This window comes from Orycteropus afer, unplaced genomic scaffold (genome assembly GCF_000298275.1).
Source record: "Orycteropus afer afer isolate SDZICR_OR568_19922 unplaced genomic scaffold, OryAfe1.0 scaffold00337, whole genome shotgun sequence".
Lineage (NCBI taxonomy): Eukaryota > Metazoa > Chordata > Mammalia > Tubulidentata > Orycteropodidae > Orycteropus > Orycteropus afer.
Genome location: NW_006921924.1, coordinates 751,746 through 767,671, shown reverse-complemented (window position 1 = coordinate 767,671; position 15,926 = coordinate 751,746). Strand labels below are relative to the sequence as shown.

Sequence of the window (15,926 nt, the reverse complement as noted above, 5' to 3'; positions counted from 1 at the left end):
TGCTTTAGTACTTTAAGAGAAAATGCAACTGGTAGTTTGCTAGGATTGTTTACCTAATTGTTAGTCTACAAGAAAGTGTTCTTTTATTTAACTGTACTTAGAGAATTAGTGATTTACTCTTTGTGTTTAAAGCAGGTTATTGTTCTGATAGAAAATCAGCCGTTCATCCCCTTCACTTTTTATCATATTTCATGACATTTTTTAAGTAGGAAGAAAGCCATGTTCAAGTTTCTTTTTGAATGGGAGCAGTCTGTTTAACAAAGAGAAATTCTGCTTATATCTTTCAGTGTTCTTTTTTTTAATTTTACCTTATTTAGTATTTTAATGGATGGAGGGGGGCAATGGTGGTTCAGTGGTAGTGCACTGGTGGTTCCACATGGGAGACCCAGGTTCGATTCCCAGCCAATGCATTTCATGTGCAGCCACCACTCTTTGTCGGTGGAGGCTTGTAGATTGCTATGGTGCCCAACAGGTTTCAGTGGAGCTTCCAGACTAAGACAGATTAGGAAGAAGGACCTAGCAATTGCTTCTGAAAATCTGCCAGTGAAAATACTATGGATCACAACAAACTGATGCCCAACTGGTTGTGTGGATGGTACAAGACTGAGCAACGTTTTAATCCATTGCACCTGGGGTCACCATGAGTTGGTGCCTACTCAATGGCAACTAACAACAATATCTAATGCTTTATTAGTCCAAAATGACAAATTGGCCATCTATTTAGTTTTATTTGTTATTCATTTCCCAACTAATGTCTTTAACAGGACTCGGATACTCATATCTGAGGATGGAAAGGCATATCTCATATGCAATTGTATGAGTGAAAATTAATGCAAGTCTGTGCTTTTGAAAGTACATTCCTTCATTAGTGCCCTGAATCCATGGAAAATAAATGGGGGTACCATGCAGAATTCAGCTCAAATGCTTTCTTACTTTTGTTTCCAAATGAAATTCAAGCTGGTGCCGCAAAATCTGTGGTAATGACACAATAAGGTTGTGCCGTCTTCTCCCCTTACTAAAAGCATGCTCCCTTTTCCTACCACCCACCATCTTCAGCGAATACTCTGGGGCAGTAGTTTTCAATGTGATTTCTGGACCGGCAGAATAATAGATAGACAGCACCTTGGAACTTGTTAGAAATGCAAATTCTCTGGCCCTATTCCAGACACACAGAATCAGAAACTGAAACTGAGGGGCAGAGGATGGAGGCAGCAGCAGTCTGTGTTTTAACAAGCCCTCCAGGTGATTCTGAAGTGTGCTGAAGTTTGAGAACCACCACACTAGGGGAATGAAGGAAGTTGTGAATACAGGCTATATAAAATTCTTTTCTTACAGCTTCAACTGACAGGTTCATTATCACGTTGCTGTAGCAACAACTGCATGGTAGGATTGGATAGGAAACATTGTGAAATTAAAAGGCATGAATATTAACTGATCCCAGTATTCTAGATCAATAAGATTTATATTGGGCAAAATGGATTTTTAGTTTTATCTTTATGTCAAGGAGAATCATGGTTGCATAAGGTTTTATGTTTTGACAAGTGGAAACCATGTGCATTTTTTTAAACATCACTCTTTTAGAATTTATAAAGTAATTTCTGTGATGAATGTCTTTAAGAGGAATTCTATTCTATGAAAAGTTGTCTAAATTCTGAAAGGATTAATTTATCATTGAATTTTCCAAATACAATATATTAGGTTTATTTGCCTACAATATCTGTTCCACAAAGTACAGTACTAGATGCCTAATGGCTATTAAATAAGCATTAAGAATTGATTTAGTAAACCCTTGTTTGGCAATTATATATCACAAAGAAGAGCTATTTTTTTAAAAAAGTATATTCATAATCTACTCTTTAGTATATGATCTATCTAAGATCTAGCACTTTGTATATTCAAATCATTAAATTAATTTTGGGGGGTTGCGTTTTATTGATATGTGCTGAGGATTAGATGCACTCAGTTGTCTCTTTCCGGCCAAATGACATACCCTGTCTCTGATATCAGTCAGAGAAAATCCTATATAGTGTACTACATCCCTGGATTACCTTATCTAAGTATTACATGCACATTTCAGATGATATGTCTTGGCATGTGGTCATTTTTCATTAACTTATTAGGGACTGTTAAAGCATCTTTTCCACTTTTTGACACCTTGCCATAATTGAATGCAAAACTGACTGTAAGAATGAACGCCTAATATTCATGCAGTAAGTTGATGGGACTTCACCGGTGTCTAGCAGAAGCCATACCAGATAGGGGTTTTGGGAAGAATGGCAGTGCTGCCAACTGATGTGGGCTATGGACATCTTATTTTCCTAAATTGCAAAAAAGAGGGGAATCAGTACATGATCACTAAGATTCTAAAGATTTTATAATTCCAAAATGTGAGAAGAAAGGAAAAATTCAAACCATGAAGCACTGCTGAGGTACACTATATGCAGAATATATTTTTATGTATTGGTCAAAAGAATAAATGAAACAGACTTATTAGCATCAAGTAAGCCTTAAACTCTTTTGGAGGCAATGGGAAATAATAATATTCAGTGTTCATAATTTTAGGAGCCCCAGTGGGCAATAGATAAGCCCTCGGCTGCTAACAGAAAAGTTGGCAGTCCAAATCCCCCAGTGACTCTGTGGGAGAAAGATCTGGCGATTTGTGCCTAGAAAGATTCCAGCCGAGGAAACCCTATGAAGCAGTTTGACTCTGTCCTATAGGGTCACTACGAGCTGGAATTGACTCTACTACACGCAACCACAACCCCATTTCTAATTTTGGAATTTAGATTCATGTGTTCCAGGGGAAAAAAATATTTTAGAAAGTTGTACTTGAATTCAGTGTCTTTTTTTTTTTATCAAATTGTTTATATTCCTTATTTATTCCTACCTCCAATGTGTATGAGATACTTTTATTTAAAAAATTAAAAATGTTAAGAACAGATGAGCTCTCTAAAGCATATATGTCTTCCAAGGAGAGAAATACCTTTTAAAGGACAGCTTTCTACACTTTGTACTCCTCTGCACTCACTCATTTCATTACAGTTTGTGCAACCTAAAATTGTAGCTATAAAGCTATTTTGGGCATGCTTTTCCCAGAACCTTGTAAGAATCAACAGGAGCATAATTTTAAGCTACAGAAGTGCAAAATAAGCACAGAATCCTAGGTACCATAAATAAAAAAAGGCCAAAATTCTAACTTTGCAAAAACACATAATTACTAGCAATGGGGGAAGGGGATGTGCGAATATTAAATAGGATTTTTATTGGGTATGTTTTTTTTTCATATTTCTAAACTTTTTCTCTGAACTTTATTTCCTCTCAGAGATGGAATTCTGTGAAAGCCCTCACACTCTGTGCTCTGGCTACCAGACAGACATGCACAGCGTTTCTCGGCACGGCTACCAGCTAGAGATGGGATCTGATGTGGATACGGAGACAGAAGGTGCTGCGTCACCTGACCATGCACTGAGAATGTGGATAAGGGGCATGAAATCGGAACACAGTTCCTGTTTGTCCAGTCGGGCCAATTCTGCATTGTCGTTGACTGACACTGACCATGAAAGGAAGTCTGATGGTGAGAATGGTAATAAAACTACCTATACTTTTTAAGTAAGACAGAGAGTGCAGTTGTCATCTTTTCATTTGTCTTCCTTCCCTATGTCTGTACATTTTTCATTTAATATGCAGGATGGACATGCAAGTTAGCAGGGTCTCATGGACAAGGCATTTACCTAAGTATCTGGAAAATAGTTGCATTTATTTACAATAATAGACAAAATACTTTTCATTTCTGGGAACCTCCAAGGGAAGTAATCTCATGTAGTCAGCAATACTGTGCATGTCTTATTTATTACTCACCTTTTATTTTCCTCTTTATTTTCCAGTGCAGTACTCGTGGGATTTATTGTAGAAAGTACTCATCTCACATTTTGGCTTTGTATCGATACGTGAACAATGAGATGAACAACTGTGTTGCACACATACTCCGTATATTCTTTCTATTTTCATTCAGATTAAACTGTCTAGTGTGCAGACAGATTCAAATTAATCAGAGTAGGCTGAAATGATTTTAAAAAGGAAAAAAGAAAGTGAATTAATGTCAGCTATTTGCCAGAGAGTAGATACTAACAAGAGTGTCATTAAATTACAGTTATACATTATTTTCTTACAACTTTTAGAAAAAGAAAAGCTTTGTCTTTTTTATTTTGGGGGGATGGAGGAGTTAATTTCTTTTATTTCTATTCTTCTGTATAGACCAAAATCCTTTCACAAAAAGCACATTAATACTTATTAAGCACATAACCTGTTTTCACCATCACTCTATTTGACCAAATTTCATAAATCCCCATCACCTTGGCCACAAAAACCTAGTCTCTTAGCCACCTAATGGCTAACTAGTCCTTTTTCAGGTGGCAGAGAGATATCTAACAGGTTTGTCCCTGTAGATGTTTTTATTCTGTACTCCTCTGTGTCCTTCAGCCCATAAGGGACACTGGCCAAAGGATATAATTATGGATAAGAGTTGTCCACTACTTAGAATATCATTCCCCTAACTGACAGGCCATAATAGTTTGCTACGCCAACAAGTATCCTTGGGGTTTCTTGATTTCTTAATTTTTTTGAATGTATATATGTATTGCTGACTTTTGGCCAACAGTGTTGTAGGAGATGAACTATGGAAATGAGAAGGGAGCATGTTTGATATACATATGTGTATTCATGTAAGTGAAAGAGCATTGGCATGGAAGTTGGAGACCTTGGTCTGTTCACTACAGTTTTCTGGGCTTCTTGTGTCAAACGAGAAAAATAATGACCCAAAATATGTGATATGGGTGTGGTAGGTGATCTCCTACACTGCCAAGACTTCTTGTTCTTCCCACATCTCACTCCTGACATAGGAAGTTATAGCAAGTTCACTGGGTTAAAACATTGAAATTAAAGAAAGAATTTCCCCCCAGGGCTCTACTGTTCTTCTACCTCCTGTAAGACCCTGAGTATGAGGTTTCCTTTGCAGTGATAAAAACTATTCTGGAATTAGATACTGATGATGGTTGTCCAACACTGTGAATATACTGCACAGTATTGAATTACACAGTTTAGGAGGATGAATGTCATGGTATATGAATTATATCTCAATATAGCTGTTATTTTTTTGGGAAAAAAAACGCTATTGAATGAAGGGCAAGAGTTGAAGATTTAGGAATCACAGATGACTTGGACAAGAATTAATTAGTAAAATGTTTGATATTACAGGTTTTAAATTCTCTCCTGTTTGCTGTGACATGGAGGCTCAAGCTGGGTCTACTCAAGGCAAGTGCTTCCAAATGTTTGGTCACAAATTATTTTTACCTCACCCTATCCCTGATACCCACCCCACAAAATGAAACCCTGTCCCTTTGACAAACTATATAGAGACTTAGTCAGTTAATCTGTCTAAGATTAGTTATTGATGGTTTATCAGTTTGATTTCCTCTGGCAAACTTCAAGGAGCTCTGGTGGTGTAGTCCCTAAGGCATTTGACTGCTAACCAGAAGGCTGGCGGTTCAAACCCACCAGCCACTTCTTGGAAGGAAGGTTGGTGAATCTACTTCCATAGAGATACTGCCTTGGAAACCCAAGGAGGGGTCACTATAAGTTGGATCCAGCTGGATGGCAGTGAGTTTGGGTTTGGTTTTTGGCAAACTTCATGTGTGTATGTTGGTGGGAATGAGGCTACATGGGGTCAAGGGAACTGAGGGAATGGATGAGGCAAGATCGAAGGTGATATGAGTGAACACATTGATTTCATCTAGAAGCAGAGACTGCAATCAGGTTCAGCTGGGTTTTGCCCCATGACATCCTACATATCAGTTTCATGGCTTTAACTATTATCTTAGTGTAGTACAGATACTGCCATAACTTTAGGGTGCCTCCCAGCAGATGGCCTCGGCCTTTTCTTCCAGATGCTCCCAACTTAGCTTTAGAATCACACTCTATCCATGTCATCAATTATAAATAACACCCTCAAAAGCAAGAAATGATGCTAATCTTTTCTATAAGCCCGTATTTATTCTGTGCCACTGTTCTTTTATTTTGGCTTTCATTGTGTTTATTGGATTTTGATCCTCTGCAGAGGGATGCTGAAAGTAGCATTTATAAATGACTTTGATGACTAAGTCTGTGTTAGGCCCTTTTCAGACACCCTGCGGTGGCAAGCTCACATCTGACCACAGGGCAACGACTCAAAATTGTGGAGGGAACCTGGGAGAATGGGAGTAGGAGGAAGATATATTAGAATCAGCTGCAGGTACTTTTCAAAATACACATTAACCACCATTTGTCTCATGAGAACTACTTACTTAGGTGAGCCACTATACTGTATTAGTGTGCCATGTCCCATGGATATGTTGGGCCTTCAGCAATAATTGGTGCTAATCATTTTCATTAGCCTTCAGTCTACTCTGCCATCAACATTGATTGGGTAAAACATTACCTAGTAAGGTAGAGTTGGGGGACTCTAGGGTAAAGACAATGCATCCTTTCTTTTACATATGCTGTTGTTGTTGTTATGTGCCGTTGAGTTGGACCCGACTCATAGCGACCCCTCCTTGGGTTTCCGAGGCAGTATCACTATGGAAGTAGATTGCCCAACCTTCCTTCCTAGGATTGGCTCGTGGGTTTGAACTGCCAGCCTTCTGGTTAGCAGTCAGGTGCCTTAGGCCCTACGCTACCAGAGCTCCCTCTTTTACATATAGACTGTGTTTATTTTAGGAACTGGATAGAGTACCACAAGGTCAGACTGGGCTGCCAAAGAATGTCTGTGAGCCAATCTGATAAAAGCTAGCCTTTAACTGCAACCCCCTAGTGATCCAGTGGGCTCTCCTAAGAATGACTTCAACATATGAGAGGCAGTGGAACACAGTGATTAAAAGTATTAAACTCTGAAGCAAGACAACCTACATTTAAATCCTAGCCTGTGACCTTGGGAAAGTTATTTACATTTTCTGTGCTTCAATTGAATCATCTGTAAAATAAGGATAATATTATTATCTACCTCTAGGTTTTTGTGAAGATTGAATGAATTAATGTATATAACGGTTTGCAACACAGTGCTTGTAACTTTTTTGTGCAATATTAATGTTCACTATTATTAGTGATCCAATCAACACTTTACAATTTCCAAAATTACTTTTCATATCTTTACTTCAGGAGCTCTGGTAGCATAGTGCCTAAGGCACTTGATTGCTCACCAGAAGGCTGGTGGTTCAAACTCACCAGCCACTCCTCGGAAGGAGGGTTGGGCAATCCTACTTCCGTAGTGATACTGCCTCGGAAACCCAAGGAGAGGTCGCTATGAGTCGGGGCCGACTCGACGGCAAACAACAACAACAACATCTTTACTTCATCTGATCCTCATGACTACTCTGTGAAATAGATTCTATTTTTACTTCCATTTTATACATGAGAAAGGGTTAAAGCAATAACTCATAAGGTAGTTGGCTAAATGCAATACATTGTTTTCCAAATAGCCATTTACTTATTAGAGTTCATTTTTTCCCAACTTTGGATCACATATCTATATAAGAAAAGTTAAACACTTTTTCTCTGCTCAACTCAGAGTTCTGTCAGTCTTATTCTGATTCCTCCTACTCGTTTTCAATAAGGAGTATAAAATTTGGGATCTTATTTATGACCTATGGTAAGGTAGCGTTGTGCCTAAGGTGCTTGACTGCTAACCAGAAGGCTGGCGGTTCAAACCCACCAGCCACTCCTCGGAAGGAAGGTTGGGCAATCTACTTCTGTAGTGATACTGCCTCAGAAACCCAAGGAGGGGTCGCTGTGAGTCGGGTCCGACTCAACGGCACACAACAACAACAACATGGTAAAATTCACCAGTGTTGATTCTGAAAATTTTCAGTTGTTAGTAACCAGATCTGGTGTGACTTCAGCATTTCTCTGAATTCTTGCACAGGAGGTTGGAGTTGAGGTTAAAGTGTAAATAATTTTTTCTAAAAATGTATTGATTTAAGGAAGCAACTTATACTTAATTAAATAAACTTTATGTTTATATGCAAATATTGATTTTCATTTCCCATGGATCTTATCCATTATGAAAGCAAGCTAGCAAAGCATCTATTTCATTAATTTGAGTTATATATATTCCATGTTTTTTTATTTTTATTTTATTGTGATTTTGGTGAAGATTTACTATATATTCCATGTTTGAATAGAGTAAAACTGCTTAAAATATTTGATTCATATACTTGCCTATCTCAAAACTCCATGCCACCAATACCTTAGTCACTTAGTGTCAATGACATTATATTCCATTTCTGTCTTCTTACTCCTTCTTTTTGAAGTATTAATGTGACAGTGAGCACAATCCAATGGACTAGTTTAGGGTTTCAGACAGTGTTTCACTGCTCTTCAGAAAGTTTTCAGTGGTCATTTTTTTCAGAATCAGATCACCACATCCTTGTTCCTAGTATGTCTTAGTCTGGAATCTACATGGAAATCTGACTACCATGGGTGACCCTGATGATATTTGAAATACCAGTGGCATAGCTCTTAGCATCACAGCAACATACAAACCACCACAGTATGACGAACTGAACAGACAAATGGTGGGCAAAATAATGAATGATTCAAGGCACATCAAAAGAAGATGGAAGGAATACACAATCACCATACCAAAAGGAATTGGTTGATATTCAGCCATTTCAGGAGGTAGCATATGTTCAAGAACCAATGGAGTTGAAGGAAGACATTCAAGCTGCACTGGAGGTATTGGTGAAAAACAAGGCTCCAGGAATTGACAGAATTCCCCTTGAGATGTTTCAGCAAATGGATGCAGTGCTGGAGTTCTCACTTGTTTATGCCAAGAAATTTAGAAGATGGGCCAACAGGCTGGAAGAGATGCATATTTATGTCTATTCCAAAGAAAGGTGATACAACAGAACACATAAATTTTCAATTTCGTTAATATCACACTCAGGTAAAATTTTGTTGAATATCATTCAAAGACATTTGCAGCAGAATAGTGACAGGGAACTGTCAGAGATTCAAGCTGGATTCAGAAGAGGGCATGGAACAAGGGATGTCATTGCTGGTGTCAGCTGAATCTTGGATGAAAGCAAATACCAGAAAGATGTTTTCCTATGTTTTATTGACTATGCAAGGCATTCAACTATGTGGATCACAACAATTATGGCTAACATGGCAAAGAATGGGAATTCTAGAACACTTAACTATGCTCATGAGGAGCCTGTACATAGAGCAAGAACTGGCTGTTCAGACAGTACAAGGGAATACCACATGGTTTAAAATAATGAAAGGTGTGTGTCAGGGTTGTATCCTTTCACCACACTTATTCAATCTGTATGCTGAGCAAATAATCCAAGAAGCTGGCCTATATGAAGAAGAATGTGGCATCAATATTGGAGGAAGACACATTAACAACCTTCCATATCCAGACAACACAACCTTGCTTGCTGAAAGTGAAGATGACTTGAAGTACTTACTGATGAAGATTAAAGACTACAGTCTGCAATATGGATACACCTCAACATAAACAGAACAAAAATCCTTACAATTGGACCAGTAAGTAGCATCATGATAAATGGAGAAAAGATTGAAGTTGTCAGAGATTTCATATTACTTCAACACCAGTGGAAACAGCAGTCAAGAAATCAGATGACATATTCCACTGGGTAAATCTGCTGCTGCAAAAAAAAAAAAAAACTCTTTAAAGCGCTGAAGAGCAAAGATGTCTCTTTGAAGACTAAGGTGTGCCTAACCCAAGCCATGGTATTTTCAGTCATCTTACATGGATGTGAAAGCTGAACAGTGAATAAGGAAGACTGAAGAATAGTTGATGCTTTTGAGTTGTGGTGTTGGTGAAGAATACTAAAGTACCATGGAGAATTAACAAATCTGTCCTGGCAGAAGTGCAGTCAGAATCCTTGGAAGCGAGAATGGGCAGACTTCATCTCACCTACTTTGGCCATGTTTTCAGAAGGGACCATTCCCTGGAGAAGGATATCATGCTTGGTAAAGTGGAGGGTCAGCGAAAAAGGAGAAGACCCTCAACGAGATGGATCGACACAGTGTCTGCAACGATGGGCTGAAGCACAGCAAAGATTGTGAGTACGGCACAGGTTTGGGCAGTGTTTTGTTCTGTTGTACACATGGATGCTAGGAGCCAGAGCTGACTCAACAGCACCTAACAAAAACAAGTTTAGGATGATTTAAGCCTCATTGTTGTGCATGTGGGAGAATAGTGAAGATAGCAGAAATCATTAATTTGGGTGAGTTGTCCCAGCGAGAAAGACCCTGAGAAGTGATTTCAAACATATTTTCAATTCTGTCCATCCTATGATACCATGACTTGAGTTTTCTACTTACATTTTCAAAACCGTGTCTGTAAGGATTTGTTTCTCTCATTTCATTAATTGGTCAAGCCTTTCAAAATATTTATTTTTTTTTCTCATTTCCATAAAATCTATTTGGTTGGCCTTAATTGAATTTCAATATCTGACATGCTATCATCCATGAAGAATTAAAATAAATAACCCTCAATTTCAGCAGTACTTGGGCTGAGAGACCTAAAGCACAGGGAAAGGGGAGCATTCAGGTAACAGAAGGGGATCTGGAATCCTAGACTTTCATGGGTATCAGAACATTAACCCATTTTGTTTTAATTCCCTGAAATTCATCCCGAGTAAACCCTTTGTCATATGTGGGTGCTCAATTGCCATTAGGAAAAATGCACATTCACTCAAGTTAGCTGCATCCTGGTGCCTGGGAGCAGTCAATACCTGAATAACACTTATATTAGTCAATCATGCTTTATTTATCCTACCTCTTTACCACTCCCATTTCATCTGCTACCAGCATTTTGTTGTTGTCTGTTGTTGGTGAGTTGATTCCAACTCATGGCAACCCCATGAATGCAGATCACCAGGCCTATCTTCCAAGGTGTCTCTAGATGGGTTCAACCTGCCGGCCTCTTGGCAAATAGTCAAGCATTTAATTACTATTCATCATAGTCTAATATTTGAGTTGTATGCTTTCTATCCTCATAATGGTTGTTAATAAGCACTAGACTGGAAGCTAGTTGATGACAAGGTCTGGTTTGTTTACTGCTGCTGCTTCATCACTTAGCCATTGGACCTGGAGCACAGTAGACCCTATATAAATGATAAATGTGTATTAATTACTCTAGGGGAAAAATCAAACTGAGAGATATTATTTTATGGATACTCTGATTTTATGAGACTCTTGCAGGGATAGAGATGTCACAGTGAATCAAACCTCTGGTTATCTAACCCATAACTCTTCTTCTGACAGGTGCACCAAGGGGCATTTGTTGGATGAGTTTGGTCATCCTACTTGATTATCAGCCTCAGTAATTAGTGTATTTCTCAATAATTATATTTGACTATTTAGTAGGCTGCAGGGAGAAAAAAAAAACTGTGAGCAGCCAAATTTATATAATCAATTTCTAAGAAAGTGTTTTTCATATATGATGAAAATGGAACTGTTGGATTATAAAAAATGAAAATAAAGAAGCTAATTTCAGAGAAATGGGTAGAGAAAAAGCATTTGTAACCTGTATGGTAAAATCATATAAAAAGCAAAGAAATTATTCATAGTCTTGATGGTAATGCTTCTATTTAAAGCAATATTTATTGAGCACCTCTTTGTCAGTGTCTGTATTGGAGACTGGATATATGAAAGAAGAATAATACACAATCTCCAACCTCAAGGAATTTGAAGTTTAGTGGAGGAGATTGATATCCTATTAGTTAGGATTGTTTATTACAGGTAACGGAAACCAGCTTGACTTAACATAAATAAAAACCAAATTTTTTAAGGGAATATGAGAATGTGTTATAGAACCCAGGACATGAGTGTGGATAGGCCTCAAGAAAGAACTAGATTGGAACACTTGCCGGGGCTTGCTTTTGCCTACCCATCCCTTTCAGCTCCATCTCTGCTGATTGACTCTCTAACTCCCCATCCAAAGGCAGGAATAAAAGCCCAAACAATTCTCTATCTGGTTTATATTTCTTTTGAGGCAAGAATTTGAGATTGACTGGATGTTTTTCAGTACCATTTCCAATCTCTAAGGAGACAGGATAATTTTCTAGTTTTAATCAAATGTCTACCATTGATCCCAACAGCTACAACCAGGGGTTAAATATAAAGATTGTCTTCTGATGGCCCACCCATTTGAGTTTTGCAGCAGTTCCCAGTACAGGGCAATCAGTGTCAACAGGGCAGGTGTACCCAAAGAGTCTACTAGAGAAAATAAAGGGCTATTTTTAATCCAAATTAGTAAATAGCATTATATAAAAGCACAAAGTGTGTGAAACCATTTATAAAAGTAAAAATGTCTATATTGATAGTCTAAATAAGTAACATTTTCTGTACAGTGAGTGCTGTGGTATAAATAGGGCTAGGTTTGTGTCTTGTTTTTTGTCACTTACCTGGTATGTGTCCATAGACAGACAACTAAAGCTCTCCAAGCCTGTTTGCTCATGTGTCAAATGAAGACATTACCTATTTCAAAGCCTTTTCTTTGTGAAGAATAAATGGAAAAATGGATATGGAGCACATCACAGTTTTCCTGCTATATATTAAACACTCAATAAATGTCAGTTGTGGTTGGTATCTATCATGTAGCAAGAATATATTATGAACTTGTTTTGGGCTAGGCACTATAGGTGTCATTTCTGTTATCAAGGATTAGATAGACATGCAGTGTAACTTCTGAAACATGTGGTGTTGCAGGAAACTCTTTAGCCTAGCTGAATCCATTCCACTTTCTGCTTGTTTCAAGCTGGGCGAAATCCATGCACTTGTCTTAGCTTGAATAATAATACATCATTTCAATCACCAACAATCTTGATCTGCTAAGCATAGAACATAAAAGGAAATTCACTGAAGCACTTCAGATCTGGCCAAGGGTGAGGAACCTGTACTATTGTATTTCCTATTTTCATTGTAGAGCACCTTAAGGTGGAGCTGGGATTTTGACTGTTCAGAAGTCTTGTTTTCTTTTCAATGAATGTTGTGTAGCTGAGCTTGGTTATGTGTTGCTTAGGAACTTTAGGTAAGGGAAGAGCTGATAAAATCCCACAACAGCCAAAAAACCATCAACACTTCCCTCCATTGCTTCTGTACTGAATATCAGAGAAGCCTGGCAATATACTATGTATTACCAATAAACACCATACCATCATAGACATGCATATGCTGTTTTCAGACCCTAAAATGCTTCAGCAGAACAGCAGGAGTTGTCTAGCTTAACACCTGGTTTTCTTGAATGACATGTAATAGTTAGACCCAAATGAGAAGTTACTCCTTTTGGTATTTGACCATTTGGGGCCATTCATGTGCATTTCATGGAGGGAATTTGTTTGTTTTACATTTCTATCCTTTGCTTTTTTGTTTTCCCCTGGTAGGATAAGTTACACAGGACACTTCCATAGCAATGATAACAGTTCCTTAGGAACCATCTGAATGTCAAAGGAAGTGTGTGAAACAATGCAATGACTTGGTAATAGCTTTGGCAGGAGCCCTGCATATAACTGAAATCCTAATGGGTCTGTTGGACCCATTAGGCATGTATAAGACACTGCAGTTGACTTTGTAACGGCTCCTTTGGAGATGTTACTTGCTCAGAGGAAGTGTGTAAGTCATTGGGATTACTTTATGTGTGGGTGAGATACTTCTATGGTGACTGTGATACTCTTAAAATTGAAAACAATTTTGACTATATTGAAATTCAAGCCATTATAAAGTTAAATATAACAGGCTCATATTTTCTTTTGCAGCATGTAATCTTTAACTGGTATTTTTAGTATTAAAGTAATATACTCCAATGGATTAAAACTTAAAAGAGTAAAAACAGGTTTCAAGTGAAAAACCCACCTCCCTCTTTACACTCAGGTATCACTCTTCAGAGGTAGCCAGTGGGAAGAGTGTGTTATGTGTCATTTCCATAACTTTCTGTGCATGTACAAATGAGATCATATACTACAGAATGTCTAATCACTTTTTTCCACTTAATATTTTATCTTGAATATTTTCACATATCTACAGTATGGATCTGCCTCATTCTTTTTAATGGCTATATAATACTCTCTAATACTTTTTTATAAGGTCAGTCTTTGGAAATGATCTTCAGAGTGTTTCATCACTTGATTTTTAGTACATTAAATAGTAAGAAAGAAGTAAAAATGAGTTAATGTTTTTACATCGAGACCTTATCAATATGTTGAAAAAAACCCCGAGAAAATGTAGGAAAAAACATGGTTGAACCTATATCCTCTACAACTAAAATGACAGTACTATTATCTGAATATGAAAATGATGCTTCAGTTGCTGTAATTAGGACATATGCTTTTGGTTGTTTATTTCTGGTTTTCAGAGTGGGTTTGTGTTAGCCATTCACGTTTTCTTTCATCTTTTAACTATTGATGGGTTTTCATGAGATTGCTGGGCAGAGCTAAATTCCTTTTTTTGGGGAAGAAGGATGCAGAATAGCTCATAATTTGTATGTATGTAGTTGATTTTTTTATTTTCCATACCTCTCAGTTGAGCACTTCTTGGAAGAATAGCTTTATAGGAATGTTAAATCATACTGACTATTTCAGAAGCAAGTTGGCTGAATTTTTAGTACATTTACCATTATAAAAACAATACTTTTAATAAAATCATTATAAAAGAAAATTGGAAATTTACTGAAAAACAGGAAAGGGAAGAACCCAAGGTTCTCTGAAAAATAAAATATCAGTATTTTTTGTATGTGAATTAACATCCCTTCTTTATTTTTCTGTGTATCATGTTACTTTATAAAGATCCATGCAACCTGATATTTCATTTGCATTGCAACATAAGCATTTTCTATGTAACTCTTTTGTTAAATATTATTTTAAATTTATTAATTAAGCAGACATGACACAACTTAATCATCCCCTACTTTTTGGACATTAACATTTCTAATATAGGAGCTCTGGTAGCATAGAGCCTAAGGCGCTTGACGGCTAACCAGAAAGCTGGTGGTTCAAACCCACTAGCCACTCCTCAGAAGAAAGGTTGGGGAATCTACTTCCATAGTGATACTGCCTCAGAAACCCAAGGAGGGGTTGCTATGAGTCAGGTCTGAGTTGACGGCACATAACAACAACAAATATTTCACTAGTATAAAAAAAAGTTGCAATGGACATAATTGCAATCAAAATTTAACGAATTTCTGATTTATTCATTATAATAGATTTCAAAGTGTTAAAAATTAAGGCTGAAGACATGTATTTTTAAATTAATTCCCAATTCATGCTCCTCCATCAGCAAAGCATGAGAGTGACATTTCAGTGTACCCTGAAATGGAGCTGTAAGATTTACTTTGAACTATTTTTTTCCACAAATTTGAAATGTAAAAAATATGGTTTATACTTATAAATGTAAAAAATATTGTTTATAATTAAGTGTTATTGACTGATTCTGGATTTAAACATTTTTCCACCTCTTTTTTTATCTTTTGACATTTCTTCATTTATTGATTGAATGGGACTGAGTTTTTAACTGTGTATCTATAAACAACCTAGAATTAGTAAGTAAATTTAAGAGCCATTTCTTCTGGGGGCAGAATAAAATACATAACACAAAAGAGGTATGAAAATAAGAAACTAGTATGTCAAAATAAATGCAGACACAGAAAGACTCAGAAGAGAATACTTTGTGCAAGTCTTTGAAAATACACTTGAAATCCTGGGTAGAATGAACAAGTTTATAGGAAAAATGTAAATGACCAATATAGTCTCAGAAGAGAGATAAAATCTAATTTCTATAATAGAAATAAAATTTCCAAGTAACTATGCAAGCTCTGGTAGCATAGTGGCTAAAGCACTTGACTGCTAACCAGAAGGCTGGCGGTTCAA

General features: G+C 37.2%; 1 protein-coding gene across 1 annotated transcript in view; it reads left to right on the top strand.

The window, feature by feature from the left end:
* TENM1 (teneurin transmembrane protein 1) overlaps positions 1-15,926 on the top strand; it is a 720,277-nt gene that overhangs the window by 105,828 nt on the left and 598,523 nt on the right. Inside the window, exons 2-3 of the mRNA XM_007952439.2 lie at positions 3,323-3,583; positions 5,254-5,310. Of these exons, the coding sequence (XP_007950630.1) occupies positions 3,323-3,583; positions 5,254-5,310 (318 nt within the window). The remainder of the gene's footprint in view (positions 1-3,322; positions 3,584-5,253; positions 5,311-15,926) is intronic.